This window comes from Oryza glaberrima, chromosome 1 (assembly GCF_000147395.1).
Source record: "Oryza glaberrima chromosome 1, OglaRS2, whole genome shotgun sequence".
NCBI lineage: Eukaryota > Viridiplantae > Streptophyta > Magnoliopsida > Poales > Poaceae > Oryza > Oryza glaberrima.
Genome location: NC_068326.1, coordinates 13,016,261 through 13,039,507, shown reverse-complemented (window position 1 = coordinate 13,039,507; position 23,247 = coordinate 13,016,261). Strand labels below are relative to the sequence as shown.

Genomic DNA, 23,247 nt, shown 5'->3' with positions numbered 1-23,247 from the left:
TTCACCACGCGCCATGAAGCAAACACCAGAGATGTTCTTTCCCTTATCATCATCACCACTCTCACCATCTACATCACTTGATGGCTCAAATGCAGCATAGACTTGATCAAAAGCCCTCCTAAGATTCTCCTTGAACTTCCTCGCTTGAGATGAACCCTGCGACTTGTTGTTGCTTGTCTTCTCACCATCTTTGTCTTCTCTTTTGCCTCTCCCAAGCTTAGGACAATGCGAACGAAGATGATCAATTGAACCACATTCAAAGCAATGATTTGGACCTCCTCTTTTCCTGTTCCTGGTATTATTCATAGCTCGAGCAATACGGTTAGCAACCAAAGCCAAATCCTCCTCCTCGATTTGTTCGAGTTGATCATCGGATGTGGCATTAAAAGCAGCAAGAAAAGAAGGCATAGATGAAGAAGCATCAACATCCAAGGAAGAAGTAGAAGAAACCAAAGCAGTCGACTTAGAATCAACTTTTCGAGAAAGAACATTCATCTCATGTGTTTTCAATTTTGTCTAAAGTGAATCCAAAGTCAAAGTAGACATGTCAACAGACTCCTGAATAGATGTAACTTTCATCTCCCAAATAGACATATTAAGACCATTCAAAAAGTGACGAGAAATCTCAGATTGTGGATAATTAGTATCATAAGAAGAATCAACAGATCTAAGATCACTCAAAATTTTATTAAACCTAGAGAGATAGTCATCCAAAGCTTCTCCAGGTTTCATCTCAAATTTAATATACTCCTTTTTGAAAATATCACAACGAAGTTCTTTTATGTTATTTGTTCCTTGATGAAAGTTACTCAAAGCATTCCAAATCTCATGAGCAGTTCGAAGATGCGCAACACGATCATAATCAGAACGAGAAATACCACTCAAAAGAATGTTGCGGGCTTTGCAATTTTGTTCAAAAGCAACTTTTTCAGCAGCAGTATTAATAGCTTTAGGAATCAAATAAGGATAAGAAACTTTTCTTCAAAGATCATAATTTTCAGCTATAATGTAAGATTGCATCCTACTACACCAATTAGAAAAATCCGTTCCATCGAAAATATGAGGCTTAGTTGTAAACTTAGCGGGAGTAGCCATGGCAAAAACTCTAGATCAATAAAAATCCAAAGAAGAAAACAAGGCTCTGATACCACTTGTAGGATCGAATAGCAAGAACTAAGCCAACTAGAGGGAGGGTGAATGGTTGGTATAGCCAAAAACCGAAAACTTCTAGCGGAAATAAAAGTTACCCTCGAAATCGACGGAGATCGGTCTGACCGAGATTGATCTGCCGGTCTGACCGAGTGGATGCCGCTAGTCTGACCGGTATAGATCACCTGGTCTGACCGCTGATGTCGCCTGCCGCGCCTGTCGCCGCCGCCGGTCTGACCGCCGTGCTCCCGCCGGTCTGACCGCCGCCTTGCCGTCGGTCTGACCGCTGGTGAGTCGCCGGTTGGACCGTCGAAACCCGGTGAAACACAAATCGAAGAACTCTAAAAGTGGATGACGACTTTATTACTTCTCTCTGTGTTTACAAAGTGCACCAACAGCACTCCTTACAAAAATTTCGACTAAACTCAAAACCCTAACTTAAAACTCAACTCAATTGCTCTCAAAAGCGATACCGGGAAGCCTCACGCTCCCCCTCTATTTATACATGAGGTAGGCAGCCTAAAGCCACGAACCAAACTCATACTAGGAGTCCTAAACACCTTAGGAAACCCTCTAGTACAAGAAACAAACTTTACATAACCAATCGTACCAAATTCGGACTCCTTCCAAATTCGACTCCGCATCCATACGCACACAATAACTCCATCGTATGCCATATGGAATCTCCATCAACCATGTGCATCAACTCTAGCCTAAGTATCCCGCATGATCTCTGACCACCACGGACGTCGTCTTATCACCAAGCCGACTCCCGGTCCATCACCGTAAATACTCTCCCGAGACATCGAGTCACCTACACATGAAACAAACAAAGAAACCATATTCCGAGACCAAGCTATCTCCAATTTGACTCATTAGTAGCAAACAACAGTATTACATACGTATAGTATCCATCTAGAAGTCATAATCATGAAATAATCACGGATATCTAAATAAACAACCCGAAACTGAAACCGACACAGCGTCGGCCGGTCAGACCGCGGGCTGGCCGGTCCGACCGCTCGATCACCGCCGGTCTGACCGGCAACACCTGCCCGGTTTGACCGGTCACATGAAATAATAGCGATTTCCTGTATATTCACCTGTGAAATCCAATCATCTCCAAAACCACTTCGAAAATAAATTCTAAATAACAAAACCAATAATCTCCAATACCCAATGTTCATCACAGAATAATAATAAAAAACACATTTGATTTTACAGAGGAAAAAGTACGAATTACACCCCCGAACTATCGCGGTCGACTGAATTACCCCCCTGAACCACAAAACCGGACATTGCTCACCCTAAACTTTGAATACCGGACGAATTACCCCCCTCGACCCAATCCAGAGCGGTTTTGGCCTACGTGACGTACGCGTGGCATCCAGTCAGCATTTTCTCTTTTTTTTTAATGGCCCTCCTGTCATCTAACTCTCTCATCTCCCCTCTCCCCTCTTCCCCCTCTCTCTTCTCTCTCTCGCTATTCCTCTATCCGTCGCGGGTCTTGCGGCGACATCCGTTAGGCGATGATGGCAGGCTCACGTGCAGCAGCGTTGGCGCGATCCTGCGTGCGCGCGGCGGCCTCGCGACGGCAGCGGCTGTGTCTGCACCACGGCGTGCGCGTCCTCCCCACGATGTGTTCTGGCGTGGCGGGCTTATCCTTGGCCAGCGCCGTCCACACCGTCCGCGCCGCTGTTCGCGGTGCCATGCACGCCGTCCGCGGCGACCACCTCCTTCCGTCGGCGGCTTCTTGCTCCCTCCTCCACTACCTGCAGCTACAGCGGAGATGGACAGAAGAATTTGTTTTTTAGAGATTTAATTAAGGACGGAAAAAATCATTTGAAAAATCAATCAGATAGTAGGGTTAATATATATCACAGGATATTCTCCTAGCTACTACTACTACATATATTTGTTCATCATGCATATATATGATCGGGCGCACATATCATAAGCAAATAAATGATCATGCGGTGCAAGTGCAAGTGCAATATAGGACGTTTAAACGAACGCAAGGAAGCAGAGAGATGCATTAACAAATTTAAACGAACGCACGAACCGCAGGAGCGAGAGCTCCGTGGCGAGCTCAAACGCGCGCGCGAACGGCGTGCACGGGGGAGGGGGGGTGCACACCGAGCGGCGGCGGGCGCGCTGGCGCGGCTGGGTAGATCAAGTCGGCGGCAGACGCGGGCGCGGGAGAGGGAACCGGCTGGCAGCGGGGAGGTGGCGACCACGATGACGGCGGATCAAGCGGCGCCGGTGACGGGAGTCTGCGGATTGAGGTCACGACGGACCGGACAGCTGCCATCGCGCGTCTCCCTTGCATCCTTCTCCTCAGGTCCAACATCGAGCCGCCTCCTCGCCGTCCCCCTCCGCTGTAGCCGTCCACCCCGACCTCCTCGTCTCGCGGCCGCTGCAGCCGTCCACCCCGACCTCCTCAGCGCCGCCGCCCTCTGCCGTCGCCCACGCCAAGGCCACCGCCAACGCCGCCTTCTCCCCCGGCGCCAAGCCCGTCTCCCGCGCTAGCGCGCTATCTTCCCGCGTCCCCTCCCGACTGCCGCCACACGCTGCTGTGCACGCCGAGAGATAGGGAGAGAGATTGAGAGGAAGAGAGTTAGATGACAGGTGGGCCCCACCATTAAAAAAAGAGAAAATGCTGACTGGATGCCACGCGTACGCCACGTAGGCAAAAACCGCTCTGGATTGGGTCGGGGGGGTAATTCGTCCGGTATTCAAAGTTCAGGGTGAGCAATGTCCGGTTTTATGGTTCAGGGGTAATTCGGTCGACCGCGATAGTTCGGGGGTGTAATTCGTACTTTTTCCTTTTACAGATTAGGTTTCTTATATATGCAATTCCATCTATTAAAATGCACCCAGCTGTCAAAACAATGACAATAAGTAGCGCTGATAGATGAATTTACACACAACCAGGATAGTGTTTTTTTTTTTTGAATACGAGAGATATTTTATCATTTGTTATTTGAAACTCTATTGTGTATTTCACGGTATAGATATTCCTTCCATGAATATAAATACTGAAATATGACATCTTTTAGTTTTTTTAAAAAATAATAAATAAGTAGACCGTGGGACTTCTTCCTAGTTGTAAGAAAATGAGCAAATTATTCTCACGGCATATGAACTTGCAAGGTGGATACAAATAGATAAAACAAGTTGTGTTCCGTCACAATAACTTATCTGGTCCATGCTAACCTAAACCAAAATAGAGAAAATTATGTGAGGGCGTGAGGCAGTGGCAGGTTCAGCTCCCTAAGCAGGCCGGGCGGCTGCCCGGGCTTCACACCGTATAGCTGTTAATTCCTAGCGGCCTATTATACTCCAAATTAGTGTTTAAACATCTGATGTGATAGAGAATAAAGTTTAGTCCCTGTATACAAACTACCTTTGAGCTGGATTCCCGAGCAACTTAGTTGTGGGTGCATGGCACCAAGCCTTATGAGGTTGTGTCCTACCGCTTGAAGACAGTGAATTTATTTTGAAAATATTATTATTTTAGTGGAAAATCGAAAAAATGGTGGTTGCCCAGATAATTTTTCCAAAATAGGGTCATGTCGAACTGTTGTAGTTTGACCAGGCCCTATCGAATGGTGGTTGTTCAACAGGTGGAGGCTATTGAACAATGGGAGTAGCGGGCAGGGCCTGTCGAACTGCGGCTGTTCAACATGTCCCAGCCACCGTCCCTGTCGAACAATGGGCGTTCAATAGGGCCCCTTAAGAACGTAACCAAAGGGTGAAGTTATTGGGTAGTAACATAGTAAGATAATTTGTCATGTTTTATCAGGTGTCAGGTGATGTGGTCGTTCGTATATATTATAGCAATGCTCCTATACAAATTTGTGATAGCAGGGTGGATTGACCGTATATGCCTTTGTTTATACTAGCCTGAATGTACACTAGAGCAGTTGGTTTTGAACGACATGTTTGGGTTGTTGTATAATATGTTACTAGCGTGAATACACTGGAGCAGTTGGTGTCGAAAGACATGTTAGGGTGGTTGTATAATATGTTCCAGGTAGATGCAGCGTTGGAAAAAATTATCATAAAAGTTGTGTGCTAGTAAGAGGAGAATATGGATGGCAGGGGAGAGTAGTAGATCTTGCATCTATCAGAAGTTGGAGAAAGTTTATGGCTAAAGTAAGGAGAATGGGTATAGTCTGGTAATATTGGTGTAGAAGAAAACTTATGTTTTTGGAATCAGATAGACAAACATATGGAGGTGAAACAAACTCCAATGGAGGTTGCGCAACACAATAATGTTTGCTGGAGCAGTCAAAGTGAAGCTCCAGAAGAGGTTATTGTGACGGTAAAGGTCATTGCGTGTGACAGTAATTATTTAGAACGACGATGAGATGGAGTCACCTTTGGTAACTGAATATGTACAATAGAAACACACAATTCATGCTAATTTACTAGGTCCTGACCAACTAAAACCCTACTTAAAAAATATTTAGCGAAACAGATCTCATAACATTAGCAATTGAAGAGCTTTTCTTTCGATCATTAAGCTTTTCCCGTGCATAGAATAGTCTAGTAGTAAAAGTTAAAAGTATTTTTGGGTTACCACCCGTACGTCCCTAACGTACAGATGAATTATTGTGTGGTAGCATGCAGGTGTGCAGTACGTAGCTAGTGGGGTCAATGAGTATATATGACCTAAGTGTTGAGAAAGCTCTCCAGCTCAGCCGAGAACCTCCCCATGACGAGCGATGGCAATGAAACAACGGCACCCACGACATTGCTGCTGCCCTTGACGTTGACCAGCAAGCTCACCGTAGGAAGCGCCCGAGCTGGGCCGCCGTACACCGGGTCGCCCCACCCAAAATCCACGCGGTCGAACCCCACGCGTCGGACGTCGGTAACGACGAAGAGGTTGGTCCTGGCTAAACGCGGGCGCCGCCGCAGCACCAGACATTCGGCCGTGGATCGCACGTACTCGGCGGTGACGGCCGCCTTCGCCTCCTGCACCAGCCTCACCACGTCTCCCAGCGTGCAACCGCGGAGCAGCTCCCCGGCGGTCATCACCACCGTGGGGTACGCGCATGTGTTGCCGTAGTAGCCGGATGGTAGGCCCAGCGCGGCGATCCTGCTGAAGCCAACGACGGCGACGAGGCGCACCTCCTCGTCCGCCGGGATCTCCAGCGCCGCAGTGCGAGCGCGCCAGAGGAACGCCGCGAGGACCTCGAAGCTCGTCGCCGTGCTGCTGCCGCCGCGGAGGCGGTGCTCGGGGTGTGGCAGTAGTGCTTCCTCCTTAAGCGCGGCGATGTCGGTGGAGCTGAACAGGAAGGATCGAACGATGTTGTCGGCCTCCCTGCCGCCTCCAGGGAGGATGTCGATCATGTCGTACTCGCGATGTGGGAACGCCGGCGCCGGAGGGCTGCGTGCATCGAGCAGCTCACGCGACCATGTCGCGTGGACGGCCGGCGCAGGGAGGCCACCGGCGATGTCGGCGACGGCGTTGAGGAACTGGACGATACCCATAGCATCGCACACGCTGTGGTTGACGGCGGTCCCCACGATGAAGCCACCACAGAGGAGGCGTGTCACCTGGATTCCCACCAGCGGGCAGCTGAGCACGCTGCCTCCTCGGCCTGATGATCGCACGTCGGGGACGAGCTGATCCACGCAGGGGAATGGCGGCCTGAGCCCGTGACCACCAGCGGCGGCGGCCTCCATCTCTTCCAGCCGGACGTCCGCGTCCGCCTCCACGAACACCACCCCCTCGCCGCTGCAGTCGATCACCAGCTTCCGTCCTTCCACCTCTCTCAGCCTGCCGGCGAGCGGGTAGTAGTGCACCAGCGCCCGCGACAGCGCCGCGCGGATGATGCCCGACGGGTCATTGTCGCGGACACATGGCGCCGGAGGCTGACCACCACGGTATACGAGGAGGCCGGGAACGTGGTAGCGCAGGGACTCTTGGTCGTCGATATCGGAGAGGCGCTTGGTTTCGCACGGTGTCGAAACCGATGGGCCGACGAGTACCGCCTCGCGGCGGTGCACGGTGAAGGACAGTTCCATGGCCATCGACCGTCGTTACGTTAGTGCGTTATTCAACTCACAACACATGCATGGCAGTGGGTTTTATACATGGACTGTCTATAGATCATTTGACACAAAATCCCCTTACAAATCTTGTAAATTTTGGACCACCCGATTGCTTTAAGATTCGTGCAGGCAACTAAACCCTAAAAATCCTCTCTCCTCTCCCGATTCCTCACGCCGCCGCTCCTCAGCGCTTCCCCCCCCCCCACCTCCGCCACCGCCCCAGCACGCTGCCGCCCGGTCTCACCAGCTGGCCGAAAAGTGTCAACAGTGCCGGCGAGCCCCCCCCCCCCCCCCCCCCCCGCAGCCCCCTTCCCCTCCCTTTCCCCCTCCCTCTCCTCTCCTTTGCCTCAAGCCGCCGGCGGCGAGCTGTTCGTCGTCTTCCCTGTCGGTGGCGGGGCGCCACCACTGGCCGCCTCCTCCTACCACTCTTTCCGCTTTGCCCCCGCCGCCTATACCGGCCCGTTGCCCGCTCCCGACCCCGCGGCTTCAGCGACGCCACCGCCGCCTCGCTGCCCGGCCGATCCGCCACCACCGCCGGGCTGCTGCCTCCCATGGCCATCCCTTTAAAGCCGGTGAACTCCCCCTCTTCCCCCTCCCCTCCCCCCCTCCCACCCCCACCCCACCCCGGGACCATAATTCATCGGCCCTTTGCCGGGTTTTGGGTTCGCCGGCGCCGGAGAAGAAGAGGTGGTCGCAGGAGTTGGGTTAGTTATGCATATCTTATAGCTGAAATCAATAATATGTCAAAAAACGAAAAGAAACATATCAGTGGAAGCAATATATGGTTCAAATAGTTAAGACTTTTAGAAAGAAAATACTCACACAGACTTTTATGTCATTATATGACACGTCTGTCGACAAACATTCAAAACAAGCTTACGTGATCAAAAGAAACTACACATGAAACAACAAAGTGAGCAGCTAGTTAAGATCCTTGTGCGGAACATGTCTACCTTGTTCATGTCATACACTTGTCACAGGTGCTCACATTTACATTGACTAATTAAATTCATCCATTGATAGGGAACAAACCCCTCCTACTTCCCAAGTCCTAAAATATAATGCAGCGATATTTTTAAAAATGTCAACATGTGTAAACTTTGACTGTAACTAAACTAACAGTATATAAGTTTGACTATAGGAAAACTAACACTATATAGTTTTGGTGTTAGATTCATTTTTCAATATACTGACATACAATGTTCTTAATTTTGTAACTGTTGATAACAAACTGTATATGAAATTAATTATCGAAGTATAATTTGGAAACCATATAAAAATATTATATGCCTTATATTTTAGCACTGATGGAGTATAATGCACATTGACAGTAACACACTTTGTGGTGATTTTGTGAAACATAAAGTATATTGGCCCGGTCTCTCGAAGGCGTCATTTCATGCCATTCAAGAAAAAAAAAGAAATACAATACACATTACTCAAATATTGCATCATTACTAGTTTTTTAATCTGCAAATTAAATATACAATATGTTTTTTCACTTCGATTTTCAGACCAGCATTGTATGATCGCAATTGCTTCTAGTTTCTACCTAAACCAGGGGTGGTAGACTGGTAGTGCTAATCTATATTGTTTACATATTTATTCTACAAAATAACTCAAAAATATTAGTATTTTCATGGTCTGACTTGACTGATATATGGGAGTTTCCTCTATCTCCACATCTTGCCTCCTATTTCCTTCGTCCCAAAATATAGTGCACCCATAATTTTTGAAAAGTCTGACATATGTAAACTTTGACTAATACCTTTAAACTAACAACATATAATTTTATTGATTGCATTTGTATTTCAGTACACTATTGTACGACGAACTTAATTGTTTTATTGTTGACGAGAAATTTTGAATGAAATTTATGCTCAAAAGTATGATTTGAAGACCATTAAAAAAATATTATATGCCCTATATTTTGGCACCGACAGAGTACAACACACATCGACTGTGAGACGCATGACATGATTTCATTAATCTTCTGATAAGTTGGCACTGTCCATCAGATGTGCTCACAGGGGTGAGTTGATAAGCTTAACTATGCATGGATGTATGTGTTTTGTAAAGAAAACACATGGATGTATCAATATTTCACACAATATATGGATAGATAATACATATATTTGGAGAAATAAGATAGTAGGAAATAAAATTTGAGAATAGCAGTTGTATATGGTTGAATTTGTTATTCTTTTTATAAGAACAAATTCAATTAAGCGTGTTTGTGTTGGGAAGTGTGATACAATAATATATTTTATTTTCCTTTCCACACACACACACACACACATATATATAGATATGTATATATATATATATATGTATATGTATATATATATATGTATATGTATATATATATGTATATGTATGTATGTATATGTATATGTATATGTATATATGTATATGTATATGTGTATATATGTGTGTGTGTGTATGTATGTATGTATGTGTGTGTGTATTCATGATATCCTATAATAATTAATAACCTTTGCAAGATATCAGTGTTAAGGAGGTAGATTCCCTCAAAGTCGACTTTGTATCAACCACATGCGATGGTGCTTGGTGTGCCTACATTAAGTCTCCTAAGATTTTAATTCTAAACTTGTCGTATGTCAAGTACAAATGGACTAACACATGTGAAGTATGTACGCTAACATATGGGACTCCATGCGTACCATTCGAAAAAACAGAAATATAATACTTAATGTATGTACATTAAACTTGTTGTATGTCAAGTACAAATGGACTAACATATGTCAAGTATGTACACTAACAAGAATATAATAATAAAAATGAAGAGGATTCGGACGAATAGTGGTCATACCATATCTTAAACCATATTTTTTAAGCGGGTGCATATAGTGTACAGATGCGGATTGTTTCGGATGTCGGAAATAGTGCAGAGTCTGTTCGGAAACGGATTAAATTTATCGGATATTACGTGCGTATATAATCAATACAACATCAAGTTAGCAAGCAAGGAACAATAATATAATAATCAATAAACAACCCATCATAATAATTATGTGTTTAAGTGCTAAACAATATGAATACATGATGTCCATAATATAAAAATACAGCTACACAAGGGTGACATGAGACGGTAAAAGCCTCGGACTGAGAAATCTATGTTAATTGATGAATTAGGCTATTGGATGGACCAACTTATGTTATATGCAATAGATAGAGTGGTTACATGTTTTGATAATTTCGGATTATCTGGCAAACGACCTATCGGATAATCTGATAGAAAGGTCGGATAATCCGCATCCGCCGGATTTTAGAGATACCGTATCCTCATCTGCGTCCGCATCATACTATCCACATCTGCATGCATATCCGCCGGATTTCTGAAACCCCATACCATATTCTTATTTCGAACGGATTCAAAGCGGATCAGATCGGATCGGATCGGATATTACCCAATCCGTTTTCACCCCTACACATTACTCAGAGATTGCATCATTACCGATTTTTTTTAATCTGCAAATAGCCATTCCAGCTAGCACTGTATGGCCGCAATCACAGCTAGTTTCTACCGAAAGTAGCGGCGGTAGTGTGATTATAAGTTTTTACATATTTTTTTCTTCAAAATAAGTCAAAAATATTTGCATTTTCATGGTAAATATACACGGTCTCACGTAATTGATCTATGGTATTTTCATCTATCTCCATATCTTCGGTCCTACTTCCTTCGTCCCAAAATATAGTACAACTATAATTTTGGAAAATTCCAACATATGTAAACTTTGACTAATACTTTTAAACTACAAATATATAATTTTATTGATTACATTTGTATTTCAATACACTATTGTACGACAAACATTCAAAAATATTATATCCCTTATACTATGGCACCAACAGAGTAGAATATAAATCGACTATGAGACGCACGTGATAATTTCATTAATCTTAAGAAACGTTGGTCCGGTCCACTAGACGTGCTCATTGGTTAATGATATACGTGTGTGAGTTCATAAGCACATGCGTGTACAGGAGCGTCCTTGTTTGTACTGTGTTTCATAAAAAAAACACATGAATGGAATATCAAGATTAAATTAAATATATGGAGAAAATAAACTTTAGCAATCAAATTTGAGAATTGCAGTCGTATATGGTTGAATTTATTATGTTTTCTATTTTTTAAGAACAAGTTTGATTAAGCGTGTTTGTTGATGGAAGTGTGATAGAAAAATATATTTTATTTTCATTTTCAAAAATAAATATTTTTTATTTCATGATATCCTATAATCATTAAGAACCTTCACCAAATATAAAGGTTAAGAAGGTAGATGCCCTCAAAGTCCACTTTGTATCATCCACATGTGACGGTTGTCTGGTGTACCTACATTAAGTCTCCCAAAATATTAGTTCTAAACTTGTCTTATGACAAGTACAAATAGACTAGCATATGTCATGTATGTACATTAACATATGGGACTCCATGCGTACAGTTTCAGAAAAATGAAATACAATACACATTATTCAGAGATTACATCATTATAAAATTTTTAATCTACAAATAACCAATAGGTTCTATCACTTTGGTTTTCCAACAAGCTTTGTATGGCCCCAATTAGGGAAACAAGTGGGCCAACCCGTGAACCTTCTTATAGGAAAAAATTAGTGAGTAACCCATGGGTTACCTACTAATTTGATATATAAGTGAGTTCATGGATTGATCCTGACTGCGGCAAGTCGGGTGATAACGCAGGAACCTGCGGGTTACCACTTGTTTGACCTATAAGAGGATCCGCGGGTCAACCCACTTGCATCCCTAGCCCCAATCCCAATTAGTTTCTACCAAAATCAGTGGCGATTGTGGGATCCAAAGTTTTTATATATTTTTTCTTCAAAATAAGTCAAAATCATATTTTGTATTTTCCTGATACATATACACGGTCTCACGTGAATGATACATAAGATTTACCCATCTCTCTCCCTCTCCACATTTTTCCTCCTACTTCCTCCATCTTAAAATTTAGTATGCCCATAATTTTTGAAAAGTCAAGATATGTAAACTTTGACTAATATCTAAATATTAGAATCGCCGACGGAGTAATATATACACGTCGACTGTGAGACACATGTGGTGATTTCATTAATCTCATTAGGGTATGGTATACATGTAAGAGTTCATAAGGGCAACTGTGTATGTGCATGTATATAAGCATCCTTGTTTGTTTTGTGTTTCATAAAATAACACATGAAAGGAATATCAAGGTTAAATTCAATATATGGAGAAAATAAACAGAAACAACCAGAATTTTAGAATCACCGCCGTATTATCGTTGAATTTATTATTCTTTATTTTTTCGGATCAAATTTGATTAAGCATATTTGTTTTCGGAAGTGTGATATACCATGATCTATTTATTTTCCTTTACAAATATATTTTTTATTGCATGATATTATACAATTATATAGAGCCTATGCAAAAAATAAATAAAGGTAACGAGGATATGTGCCCTCAAAATCCACTCTATTTATCATGCACATGTGTTGAATGTCTGTTATACCTACATTAAGTCTTCCGATATTTATTTCCAAACTATTTGGTCGTAAGTCAAGCATACATAGACTAAATACGACATATATGTACTGTATCACACGAGCATCCATAAGTACAGTTCCATGAAAAAGGTTATACAATACACGTTGCCATGAAGATAGCATAATTGCTTATTTCTTAACTTTTTCAACACCAATGGTTGTTTGACGTACCTACATTAAGTCTCCCAAGATATTATTTCCAAACTTGTCATATAACAAGTACACATAACATATGTGCCTCTGTGTGTACCACATTACCACAGAGATGGCATTATTACAATTTTTTCCAACTGTAGGGATATATGGAACCATAATTTAATTTATCTGAAAGGTTGTGTTCTCAAGGCTTAAAATCCAATTCCTATCACGTACATCACATATCCATGTTTTTGACTTGTTGTCCGGTGTTGGTACAGTAGTAATAAGTCTCCTAGGAATTAATTTTCAGTATGCTTCGTGATATGGGGAGTAAATCTACAACACTGACTAAACACAGCAGTTGCACAACATGTATGTACTCTAACCTGTGGTCAAATGTGCATACGGTTCCGCTAATACACATGTTGTACAGTACCAGGGAACGTAGAATCGCTATCTCCTGCCAATTTTCAAAAGTTCTTTAATTAACCGGTAGTACTATGTTGAATAAAGTTACATCAATATTGTCAACGTAACTTTCCTTGCACTAGCATTAGAGTAGGCTCCAATCGCACTAAGAGCAAATGTTTCATAGAAATAAAGGCCTAACTAAAAAGTTGAAGCAATATAAGATACAAATCGGTCAAGTTATGGACTATAATGATATATACGATCGTGAACTTCGATTTTATCAATGTGTTAGCATTCCAAACAACACATTAGCATTGCTTTCTTGCGTTGAGCGCATGGTACATAACACATTTGATCAAGGCTAATAATATAACCAACTATTGGCTATAACTTATTGTCGTGTCATATATAGCCATTTAATAGCTTAGCCATACAATAGTTACCTATAGATATATACCATAGCATTAATATATGGCCCACCGCCTACCTCATCCTCTCACAAGGTATAATTTGATGGTCACAGTATAAGTTAGAGACCATATATATATAAATATTATATGCGTTATATATACTTTTGCATCGAGCATAATACACATGTTGAATGTGTGATGTGATTCTCTTTCCAATAAATTATATATTATAATAGACAAGTTCAGTTTGAGAATAATAATTGGATTTCCTGGCTAATTAGTTTTCATTCTTTCCCTTCAAGTGGTGTTCTAGGGTAAGTTTTGTTTTTAAATGCAGCTCAAAAGATTCATGCCAAGTTGAAGTTACTGGTTGTAGATTGAGAGGGCCCCATTCTTTTCGCATAAAGATAAAGATTTTACTTCAATTTCCGTTAGCACGCTTTTCGGACTACAAAACGGTGTGTTCTGTACGAAAACTTTCTATATAAAAGTTGTTTTAAAATATCAAATATATATCTTTTTTTTTAATTTGTAATGATTAAGGAAGATATTTTAAAACAACTTTTATATAAAAAGTTTTCTCAATTAATCTTCAAAAGATTCGAACAGGGCCGGTTGACATGATGCTAGCTACCATGTAGATACTAGTTGACAGTGTTACGGATTATGCATCAGCTGATTCGTAGCTGCTAGTAATACTGTATACCTATTTTTATACGGAAGGATACACTCAAATATGAGACGTTTATAGATAAGATGAAAATTCCTTTGTGGTGAGGGAAGATGTCGGACTCTAATCCACATGCTACAATATCTTGTTGGGAATAGTCCCACATTGCTAATTTAGTTGGAGTTGAACCAACTTAAAAGCGGGGGGAGTCCCTCACCTCTTGAGCTAGCTTTTGGGGTGTAGCGAGGCTTTCTCCCGGTTGGGCCAATGTCTCCCGATTTTGGGCTAACAAGTGGTATCAAAACCAAACCCACAATCTCTAGTGCTTGTGCACACTCAGGATGGAGTAAGCCCAAAGCCCAGTGGACCACGGGTGTGAGGCCCGTATGTGCCCGTGTGTGGAGCCGGTCAGTGCTGTGAGGGGCACCAATGTGTGACGTGACGGGGGCTCTTGAGCTAGCTTTTGGGGTATAGCAAGGATTTCTCCCGGTTAGACCAATGTCTCCCGGTTTTGGGCCAACAAGTGAAAAATTATAAGCCTACTTTAGCCCCACGTACATGCAGTTAATTAAGGCTTTCTCCCGGTTAGACCAATGTCTCCCGGTTTTGGGCCAACAAGTGAAAAAATATAAGCCTACTTTAGCCCCACGTACATGCAGTTAATTAACTAACAGATTAACCATGCATACAGCTAACTAACTTGCTACTTCTACTCTCAGACTCACTGATTTTTTAGTCAAGCTGCAACACATGCAATTGCTGATCTCTAATAGACCAAGCAATACTTAACTAACCACCACCTACATGCATGACACACATGCGCACGTGAACATATCACCTTCCTAGCTACCAGCAACTCATGCAAGATTAAATACATATGCAAGTAAGGATTAATGCTAGCAATGCGTCCCCTAATCATGACAGATTAATGCTAACAATACCTCCCCTAATCATGACTTGCATAATTCACATACACTTCATCATAGGAGACACGACTCTTCGTTGGCCGTTGCGACAAGTGCATGTTCCTTCCTTGGCTTGCGGCAATCCTTGGCAAGATGCCCACGTATGCCACAGTTGTAGCACTTCCCTATCTTCCTGTCCGACATGCGCCCGTTGTCATCGGAATCATCACTTGCATCGTCGTCATTGTTGTCATTGCGGCCACGAACGAATGCCACTGTGACCACCACCAGCCTTGTGGTTCTTCTTCTTGAGTGTGAGACTCTCCCACTGTGTACGCAAACCCACAATCTCTAGTGCTTGTGCACACTCAGGGTGGTGTAAGCCCAAAGCCTAGTGGACCGCGGGTGTGAGGCCCGTATGGGCCCGTGTGTGGGGCCGGTCAGTGCTGAGGGGCACCAATGTATGACGGGGGAGATTGTTGGAAATAGTCCCACATTGCTAATTTAGTTAAGAGTTGAACCAACCTAAAAGTGGGGGAGTCCCTCACCTCTTGAGCTAGCTTTTGGGGTGTAGCAAGGCTTTCTCCCAGTTAGACCAATGTCTCCCGGTTTTGGGCCAACAAGTGAAAAAATATAAGCCTACTTTAGCCCCACGTACATGCAGTTAATTAACTAACAGATTAACCATGCATACAGCTAACTAACTTGCTACTTCTACTCTCAAACTCACTGATTTTTTAGTCAAGCTGCAACACATGCAATTGCTGATCTCTAATCGACCAAGCAGTACTTAACTAACCACCACCTACATGCATGACACATATGCGCACGTATATCACCTTCCTAGCTACCAGCAACTCATACAAGATTAAATACATATGCAAGTAAGGATTAATGCTAGCAATGCCTCCCCTAATCATGACGGATTAATGCTAACAATACCTCCCCTAATCATGACTTGCATAATTCACATACACTTCATCATAGGAGACACGGCTCTTCGTCGGCCGTTGCGACAAGTGCATGTTCCTTCCTTGGCTTGCGGCAATCCTTGGCAAGATGCCCACGTATGCCACAGTTGTAGCACTTCCCTATCTTCCTGTCCGACATGCGCCCGTTGTCATTGGAATCATCACTTGCATCGTCGTCATTGTTGTCATTGTGGCCATGAACGAATGCCACTGTGACCACCACCAGCCTTGTGGTTCTTCTCCTTGAGTGAGAGATTCTCCCACTGTGCACACCAAACCCACAATCTCTAGTGCTTGTGCACACTTAGGGTGGTGTAAGCCCAAAGCCCAATGGACCGCGGGTGTGAGGCCCATATGTGCCCGTGTGTGGGGCCGGTCAGTGTTGAGGGGCACCAATATGTGACGGGGGGATTGTTGGGAATAGTCCCACATTGCTAATTTAGTTGGAGTTGAACCAACTTAAAAGTAGAAGGAGTCCCTGACCTCTTGAGCTAGCTTTTGGGGTGTAGCAAGGCTTTCTCCCGGTTGGGCCAATGTCTCCCGATTTTGGGCCAACATATCTTATCTGCCTAGAGATTGTAGCCAACCAATTTGGTAATGCGACTGATCCAGCCTACTTTGTTGCCAGGAATTACACAACACATGCATTTTAAGAGTGCTGGTTTAGACGATGCAAAATGAATTATATTCCAATTCGCATGCATTGCCCAGATAAATTTGTATACTCCAGCACGAAGACTTCAGCAGTCCAAGCATGATAGGGGAGAGGAACTATATGGGTAACTACTTTTGAAATAAAGGCGATCAGAATCATTTCAGAAATAGTAACATCATCCCAAAATGTATTATGTTAGTTAGTTCATTTAATTAAGCAATGTAAAAAAAATAGTTTCTCCATCAATTGGCCACGCATGCCTAAATCCATTCTGAACTAGTGCCCTAAGTTGCTGGCGCTGGTGAATTTAATTGATTTAGATCGAGTAGATTTTTGAACCATTGGATTTTCCTGATCGTCTTTTCGCATTGGTGAGGACAGGCTATACCAGTTCGATGGTTCAAGTAACAAGAATCCAATAACATATGGGACAATAGTATTGATATTTGGAGATTATTGGTGAAGTAGTTTTGGAGATGATTGGATTTTCATATGATGGAATCCAATAACATATGGGAGAATAGTATTGATATTTGGTGATTATTGGTGAAGTAGTTTTGGAGATGATTGGATTTTCATATGATGAACAGGGATTACGATTTGTTTAGGTCCGGTCAGATTAGGCTGTGGTAGCCTGTCAAACCGGCGGTATTCGCGTGGTCAGACCAGCCAGCCCGCGGTCTGACTGACCGACGTTGTGCCGGTTTCGGTTTCGGTTTCGGTTTCGGGTTGTTATTTTGGATATTTGTGATTATTCTATGATTATGGCTTCTAGATGGATACTATGCGTATATATCTAGTATTGTTGTGTGCTAACAATGAGTCAAGTTGGAAAAAACTTGTGTTCGGATATGGTTTCTTGGTTGAAGCATGTGTAGGTGAGTTGGCGTCTCGGGAGAGTGTTGCCGGTGATGGATCGGGAGTCAACTTGAGAAGATGACATCCAGACAGTCAGGATATCATGTGAGATGCTTAGGCTAAAGATCAATACACATGGTTGGTGAAGATTCCATATGACATACGATGGAGATATTATATGCGTATGGGATGCGGAGTTGAATTTGAGGGGAGTCCAAATTTGATACAATTGGAGTTTGTAAAGTTTGTTTCTTGTACGAGAAGGTTTCCTAGGAGATTAGGACGACTTGTACAAGATTGGTTCGTGGCTTTAGGCTGCATACCTCGGGTATATATAGAGAGGGAGGGTGTAGCCTCCCGGTATCGATTAGAGTTGAGTTGAGAGTAAAGTTAAGGTTTCGAGTTTTAGTCGAGATTTTTGTGAGTGTTGTTGTTGCACTTTGTAAACACATATAGAACTAATAAAGTTTCAATCTATTTTGAATGATCTTTGATTTGTGTTTGCTCAGGTGCGGTGGTCAAACTGACAGTCAGACCAAAGACATCTGTCCGGTCAGACCGGTGGCTCCTCGGCGGTCAGACCGGTGATGGTTGCGGCGACAGAAGGTGACGGTTGCAGTGACAGAAAGCGACATGGCAGCAGTTCGACCGGACGATCTACACCGGTTAGACCGGCGGCACAAGTGCGGTTAGACCGGCAGAGGACATGCGGTCTGTCCGATCTTCATTTGATTCAAGTGTAACTTTTATTGCCGCTAAAAGTTTGGATTTTTGGGTACTCCAACCATTCACCCCCTTTGGTTGGGTTAGTTATCGTTGTTCGATCCTACAAAGAAATGTAGCAGAAGGGACAGGAGTATTATACACCTATATTTTTTTAGAGATTTGCTCTAGACCAACAAAAAATACCTCGAGGTAATGGTACCTCACGGTACCAAATCGATTCCGATCATTGGATCTAGCTGGATAGGACGGGTATTGTTAATTAGATCCAATGATCGGAAATGATTTGGTACCGTGAGGTACTGGTACCTTGAGGTACTTTTTTTTTTGACAGGAGCAAATCTCAAATTTTTAACTTTGTCATAAAGTGTACCTTGAGTTTCTGCTGCATATTTCTAGACCAACATAGAAGCTTTGTAATATATATATTCAAGTGGCCGGAGTAGAATTTATTCATTTACTTTTCCAGCCAAAATGTGTGTTGCTTCTTCTGGATAACAGTATTCACTTTCACTCATTACCTTTTCCGTAGGATAAATAAAGGAAAATTGCGCAAATATATAATGAAGGCACGAACCGTAGAGATCGACACACTGTATAATATATAATAGTACGTACGGTCCATCTCATCCCTGGAGATTCCTTAGGACAACAGGAAGTCCAAACCTGGGCCTCAAGGTGATCGCCTCCATGGGAGCATGAACGTACGATGGAGACAGCCTAAACTCGAACCTCTGGAGGATCATGGCGATCGCGATCTGCGACTCTAGCATCGCGAAGGTCTGGCCGATGCAACCTCTTGGACCCTGTGAGAAGGACAGCAGCGCGTTTGGGTAGCTCGCGGCTCTCGACACGCCATTCTTGAACCTTGCAGGGTTGAACTCGTCGGCATCGGGTCCCCATACATCCCTGTCCCGGTGTATCTTGGCGATCGGTATGGAAAGCACAGTTCCCTTGGGAATTTTTAGGTTGCCAAGATCGATATCTGAACCAGCAATCCTCCTTATGATTACTACTGGGCTGTACAGCCTCAGTGATTCCAAGAGAACCATGTTAACCTGAAGGCCAAATGATAAATTCTCACGCAAAATGAGGGCAAAAACAACAAATTAAAATGAATCGATAGATGGATGGAGTAAATGAAGGGTGAGTTTGTTTGGGCATACTCCTTTTAATTTTGTACACATAACTATGTAAATATCTTTTTTTTATATAGTAGGAGCCTCTCCTGTTGTTTCCTAAAAAAAAAAGATTGTTTGGGCGGTTCATTCAGGATTTTTGTTGGAATGAGAAACGAGACAAACCGAAAGGCGTATGACTAATTGAGACTGGAATAATGGATTTATTTCATTTTTTCTGAAAAAACTTTTGTATAAAAAACATTTAGCAGTTTGAAAGCGTGCTCGTGGAGAACGAAGAAATTGCCGCAGCAAGTTACCCGAACGAACTCAGAGTAGGTTTGCAATTTCGTTTTGAAATTTTTGAAATTTCGATAATTTCGGTCCCCTGGCAAAAAAAATCTAATTTCGAAATTGAAAAACCCTGACTCAGTCAGACAAAGTTCAACGTACCAGTTTCAGCCTGTTAGCCATGTCGGGCGTTGGAATTGCATCTCCACACACTGTCAGCACCTCCTCCCGTAGCTTGTCTTGCCACTGAGCGTTGCTGCTCAGCAGGAACATCGTCCAGACGAGGTGGTTGGAGGTAGTGTCTTGCCCCGCGAAGAAGAAGGTCTTGCACTCATCTATGATCTCCTGGGTGGTGAGAACCAGGCCGTTCCCTTCCCTCTCCAGAGCTCGTGCCTCCAGCATCAGTCCAAGAAGATCACTGCCATAGCCGGCTTCGGCAGCTTCGACTTTGGCAAGCCGTCCTTCGATTATCTCCATGAGCATGGTCCTCGATTTCTTGACGAGCTGATGAGCTCGTGTGTTCCCCCTTACGATTGGTAATTTCCTGCGTGTGAACAACCATAAGATCAAGGAAACAAAATTACTCGCTCTGTTTCACAATATAAGTCATTCTACCATTTTTCACATTCATATTGATGTTAATGAATCTAGACAGTCTAGATTCATTAACATCAATATGAATATGGGAAATGCTAAAATGACTTATATTGTTAAACGGAGGAAGTATATATTAGTTGTAGTTTACGAATGAAGAAATAAGAACTGATGTAGTAGGTGGCAAGAAAAGAGTATCTAATACCTTAGAAAAACCAGAGCTGGCACATCTAATGATGATGAGAAGGCCAGTTCTTGGAGCTCTTTCTGTGCTTGGTAGACCTCTTTGCCCTCCTCGTGGCTGCTACCGAAGGCCGAGCGGGTGATCACATCAGAAGTAAGCTCTGACAACTCTCTGCTTAGGTCTAATTCAACCTGGTTATTTCCAGCTTGCTGTATCTGTGATTGCCAGCGCTGGACCATCGACTCCACGCTTTCCGCCATGACCACAGACATGAACTGAGAGATCGACACAAAAGATATATATGATCCTCTAATTCAGGGCTAATTAACATGTCAGATATAGAAATATAATAAATATATATATTGTAAACTCGACACGCATAACATTATGTATAGAAACACTCTCTTTGTATAAAAATATTTAAATCTAAATTTAAATCGGCTATATATAACCTTTTGTGCTATTAGTTTTAGGTGTATATTGATGAAAAAAAAAGGGAAAGCGGTGAAAAAGAAAGAAAACTAATTACGTGGTTTGAAGAAGACAGTAACACACAACACGCAGTTGATCGAGCTAGAATTACTCTATCCGTCCTAAAATATAAGTATTTTTGGATCCTGACACAGTCTCCGAGATGCTACTTTAACCAATAATATCTATAAAACTATGATGTTTTAAATAAAAAGAGTTTCATATTATGATAGGTTGTTTAATGATAAATCTAGTAACATTAATTTTACATGATTGATCTTTTTAAATTTTTTTTACTATTAATGGTCAAAATTAAAAATGTTTGACTTGTTATTATGCTAAAAATAATTATATTTTGGGATGGAGGGAGTAACTAATTAACCTTGAGCTTGTCGTGGTTGAACGCTGGGTGCACAACCTTGCGATGGCGCTCCCAATCCTCGCCGTTGGCCAGGATGAGGCCCCTGCCCAGCAGCGCCTCCAGGTTCGCGTTCATGTAGTTCTTCGTGAAGGACCCCGTCCTCTCCAACAGCACCTGCTTCACCTGCTCCACCCTGCCGAGGCTGACGGCCGGCACAGCGCCAAGCCAGTAAAGAAACGTCTTCCCTGTGCCATACATACATAGTACATACGTGGCCGGATCACATCACATCACTCATCGATTGAAAGGTCACTGAATAATTAAGGAGTACTACACAGATCGATATGACGATGAACTTAATTAGCTGAGGGATCACTGGCCGGAAGAAGCATGCGTACGTACCGTGATCTGTGGCCCATTTGCTGTGCTGGGGCAGCACGATGGGGATGAAGTCGTGGGAGTGGGCGCCGGCGGCGACCTCGTCGGCGGCAGCGGCGGCCTTCATGCGCTTGATCTCCGGGAGGGACCCGACGAAGAGCCTGTATTTGGGGCCTGTGATGCCCTGCCCACGGAACAGCTTGGTGATAGCGTAGGGCTTCCACAACAGGTGCACCAGGGCGCTTGTCAGGAGTCTCGAGACCAGGACAACCAAAATGGGGATCACAACTGAACTGACAGAAGGAACATCCATCTTACTCTTGTGCTTTGTTTGTCAGTGGAGAGATTTTTTGCTATAGCAGTAGTAAATATATATATAGCTCTATAGTGCTCTTGAGCATGGCCTGGTCGTGCTGAGGGAGTTTTTTTTTTTTGTTTAAGACAATGGAATAGAGTATTCCGGCCTTTGCTCAACAAGCTATAACAAATTATTACAACGTAACACACAAAAATAAAATAGTTCACAAAAAAAGAAGACACCAACCGTGAAGAAAAGACAAACTAGCTAAAGACTACCAACTCAAGATAAGTATTACACAATTATTGAATTCTATTTGTGAATCTTCATCCAAAATTGGTAAACAGTTGCATAACCGTTATCTCAAGATTATGACATGCAACTTTTAAGCACTCGCCCTCTTCCTCACACTTTTGTAGTTGTGTCCAAGACCTGAGCCAATGTGTTGCTCTGAAAATTACCTGCATATATGAAACAGACGGTGATTTGCCAAAAATCATGTCATTACTACTCAATCATAGAGCCCAACATATTTAAACGGTACATATACATATATATATATATATATATATATTTATATATCCATATACGGTATTGCTAAGTTTGTATCGATATATTTTAGGGCTAATTACAGTCAGATGTTTTAACAGTGAGATCCTCCGATAAGATTAATTAGCACCTGCAACTGATCAAGCACCTACACCTATCTTACAACTTATGCGAACGAACCAACTGCACCTAATCAAGCTCCAAGCTCATTAGCACTCACTAGTACAGATCATCTCATACATGCCTGAACTTCTTAGGCCATCAGAACGAAGTCATCTCAATCGAACCTAAAATTACACCGTTGTAGATATACTCGTACAGATATAATCGAGGCACAAGTACATATAGCCCGTCACCGATGACACTCATCTGTGACGGGCACACAGTTAGGCCCAATTGAGATGACCTCCACTATCTCAATCGGGCCCACTTACTAAGCCCGTCAGTGATGAAGCACATCGGTGACGGGTTCCAAAGAAGGA

The 23,247-nt window shown here is 43.0% G+C and overlaps 2 protein-coding genes across 2 annotated transcripts; both read right to left on the bottom strand.

Moving 5' to 3' along the window:
- Window positions 1–5,428: 5,428 nt before the first annotated feature.
- Window positions 5,429–7,208, bottom strand: LOC127758070 (benzyl alcohol O-benzoyltransferase-like). Its single transcript, XM_052283694.1, has one exon. The coding sequence runs from the start codon at window positions 7,192–7,194 to the stop codon at window positions 5,827–5,829; it is 1,368 nt and encodes a 455-aa protein (XP_052139654.1). The 5' UTR covers window positions 7,195–7,208; the 3' UTR covers window positions 5,429–5,826.
- Window positions 7,209–18,912: 11,704 nt separating this feature from the next.
- Window positions 18,913–22,245, bottom strand: LOC127771206 (cytochrome P450 709B2-like). Its single transcript, XM_052297054.1, has 5 exons — window positions 21,943–22,245; window positions 21,562–21,785; window positions 20,730–20,983; window positions 20,093–20,474; window positions 18,913–19,579 (listed from the first exon to the last, which is right to left on the bottom strand). Exons 1-5 carry the CDS (start codon window positions 22,229–22,231, stop codon window positions 19,148–19,150), a joined length of 1,581 nt encoding a protein of 526 aa, XP_052153014.1. The 5' UTR covers window positions 22,232–22,245; the 3' UTR covers window positions 18,913–19,147.
- Window positions 22,246–23,247: the final 1,002 nt, after the last annotated feature.

What these genes read in the sequence shown, in the direction of transcription:
- LOC127758070 (XM_052283694.1), bottom strand. Translation starts at nt 7,194, where the DNA reads ATGGCCATGGAACTGTCCTTCACCGTGCACCGCCGCGAGGCGGTACTC.
- LOC127771206 (XM_052297054.1), bottom strand. Translation starts at nt 22,231, where the DNA reads ATGGATGTTCCTTCTGTCAGTTCAGTTGTGATCCCCATTTTGGTTGTC. An exon ending in TCAACCACGACAAGCTCAAG is followed by an intron (nt 20,984 to 21,561) that starts GTTAATTAGTTA and finishes TCGATCTCTCAG; the next exon opens with TTCATGTCTGTGGTCATGGC. An exon ending in CCAGCTCTGGTTTTTCTAAG is followed by an intron (nt 20,475 to 20,729) that starts GTATTAGATACT and finishes GTTCACACGCAG; the next exon opens with GAAATTACCAATCGTAAGGG.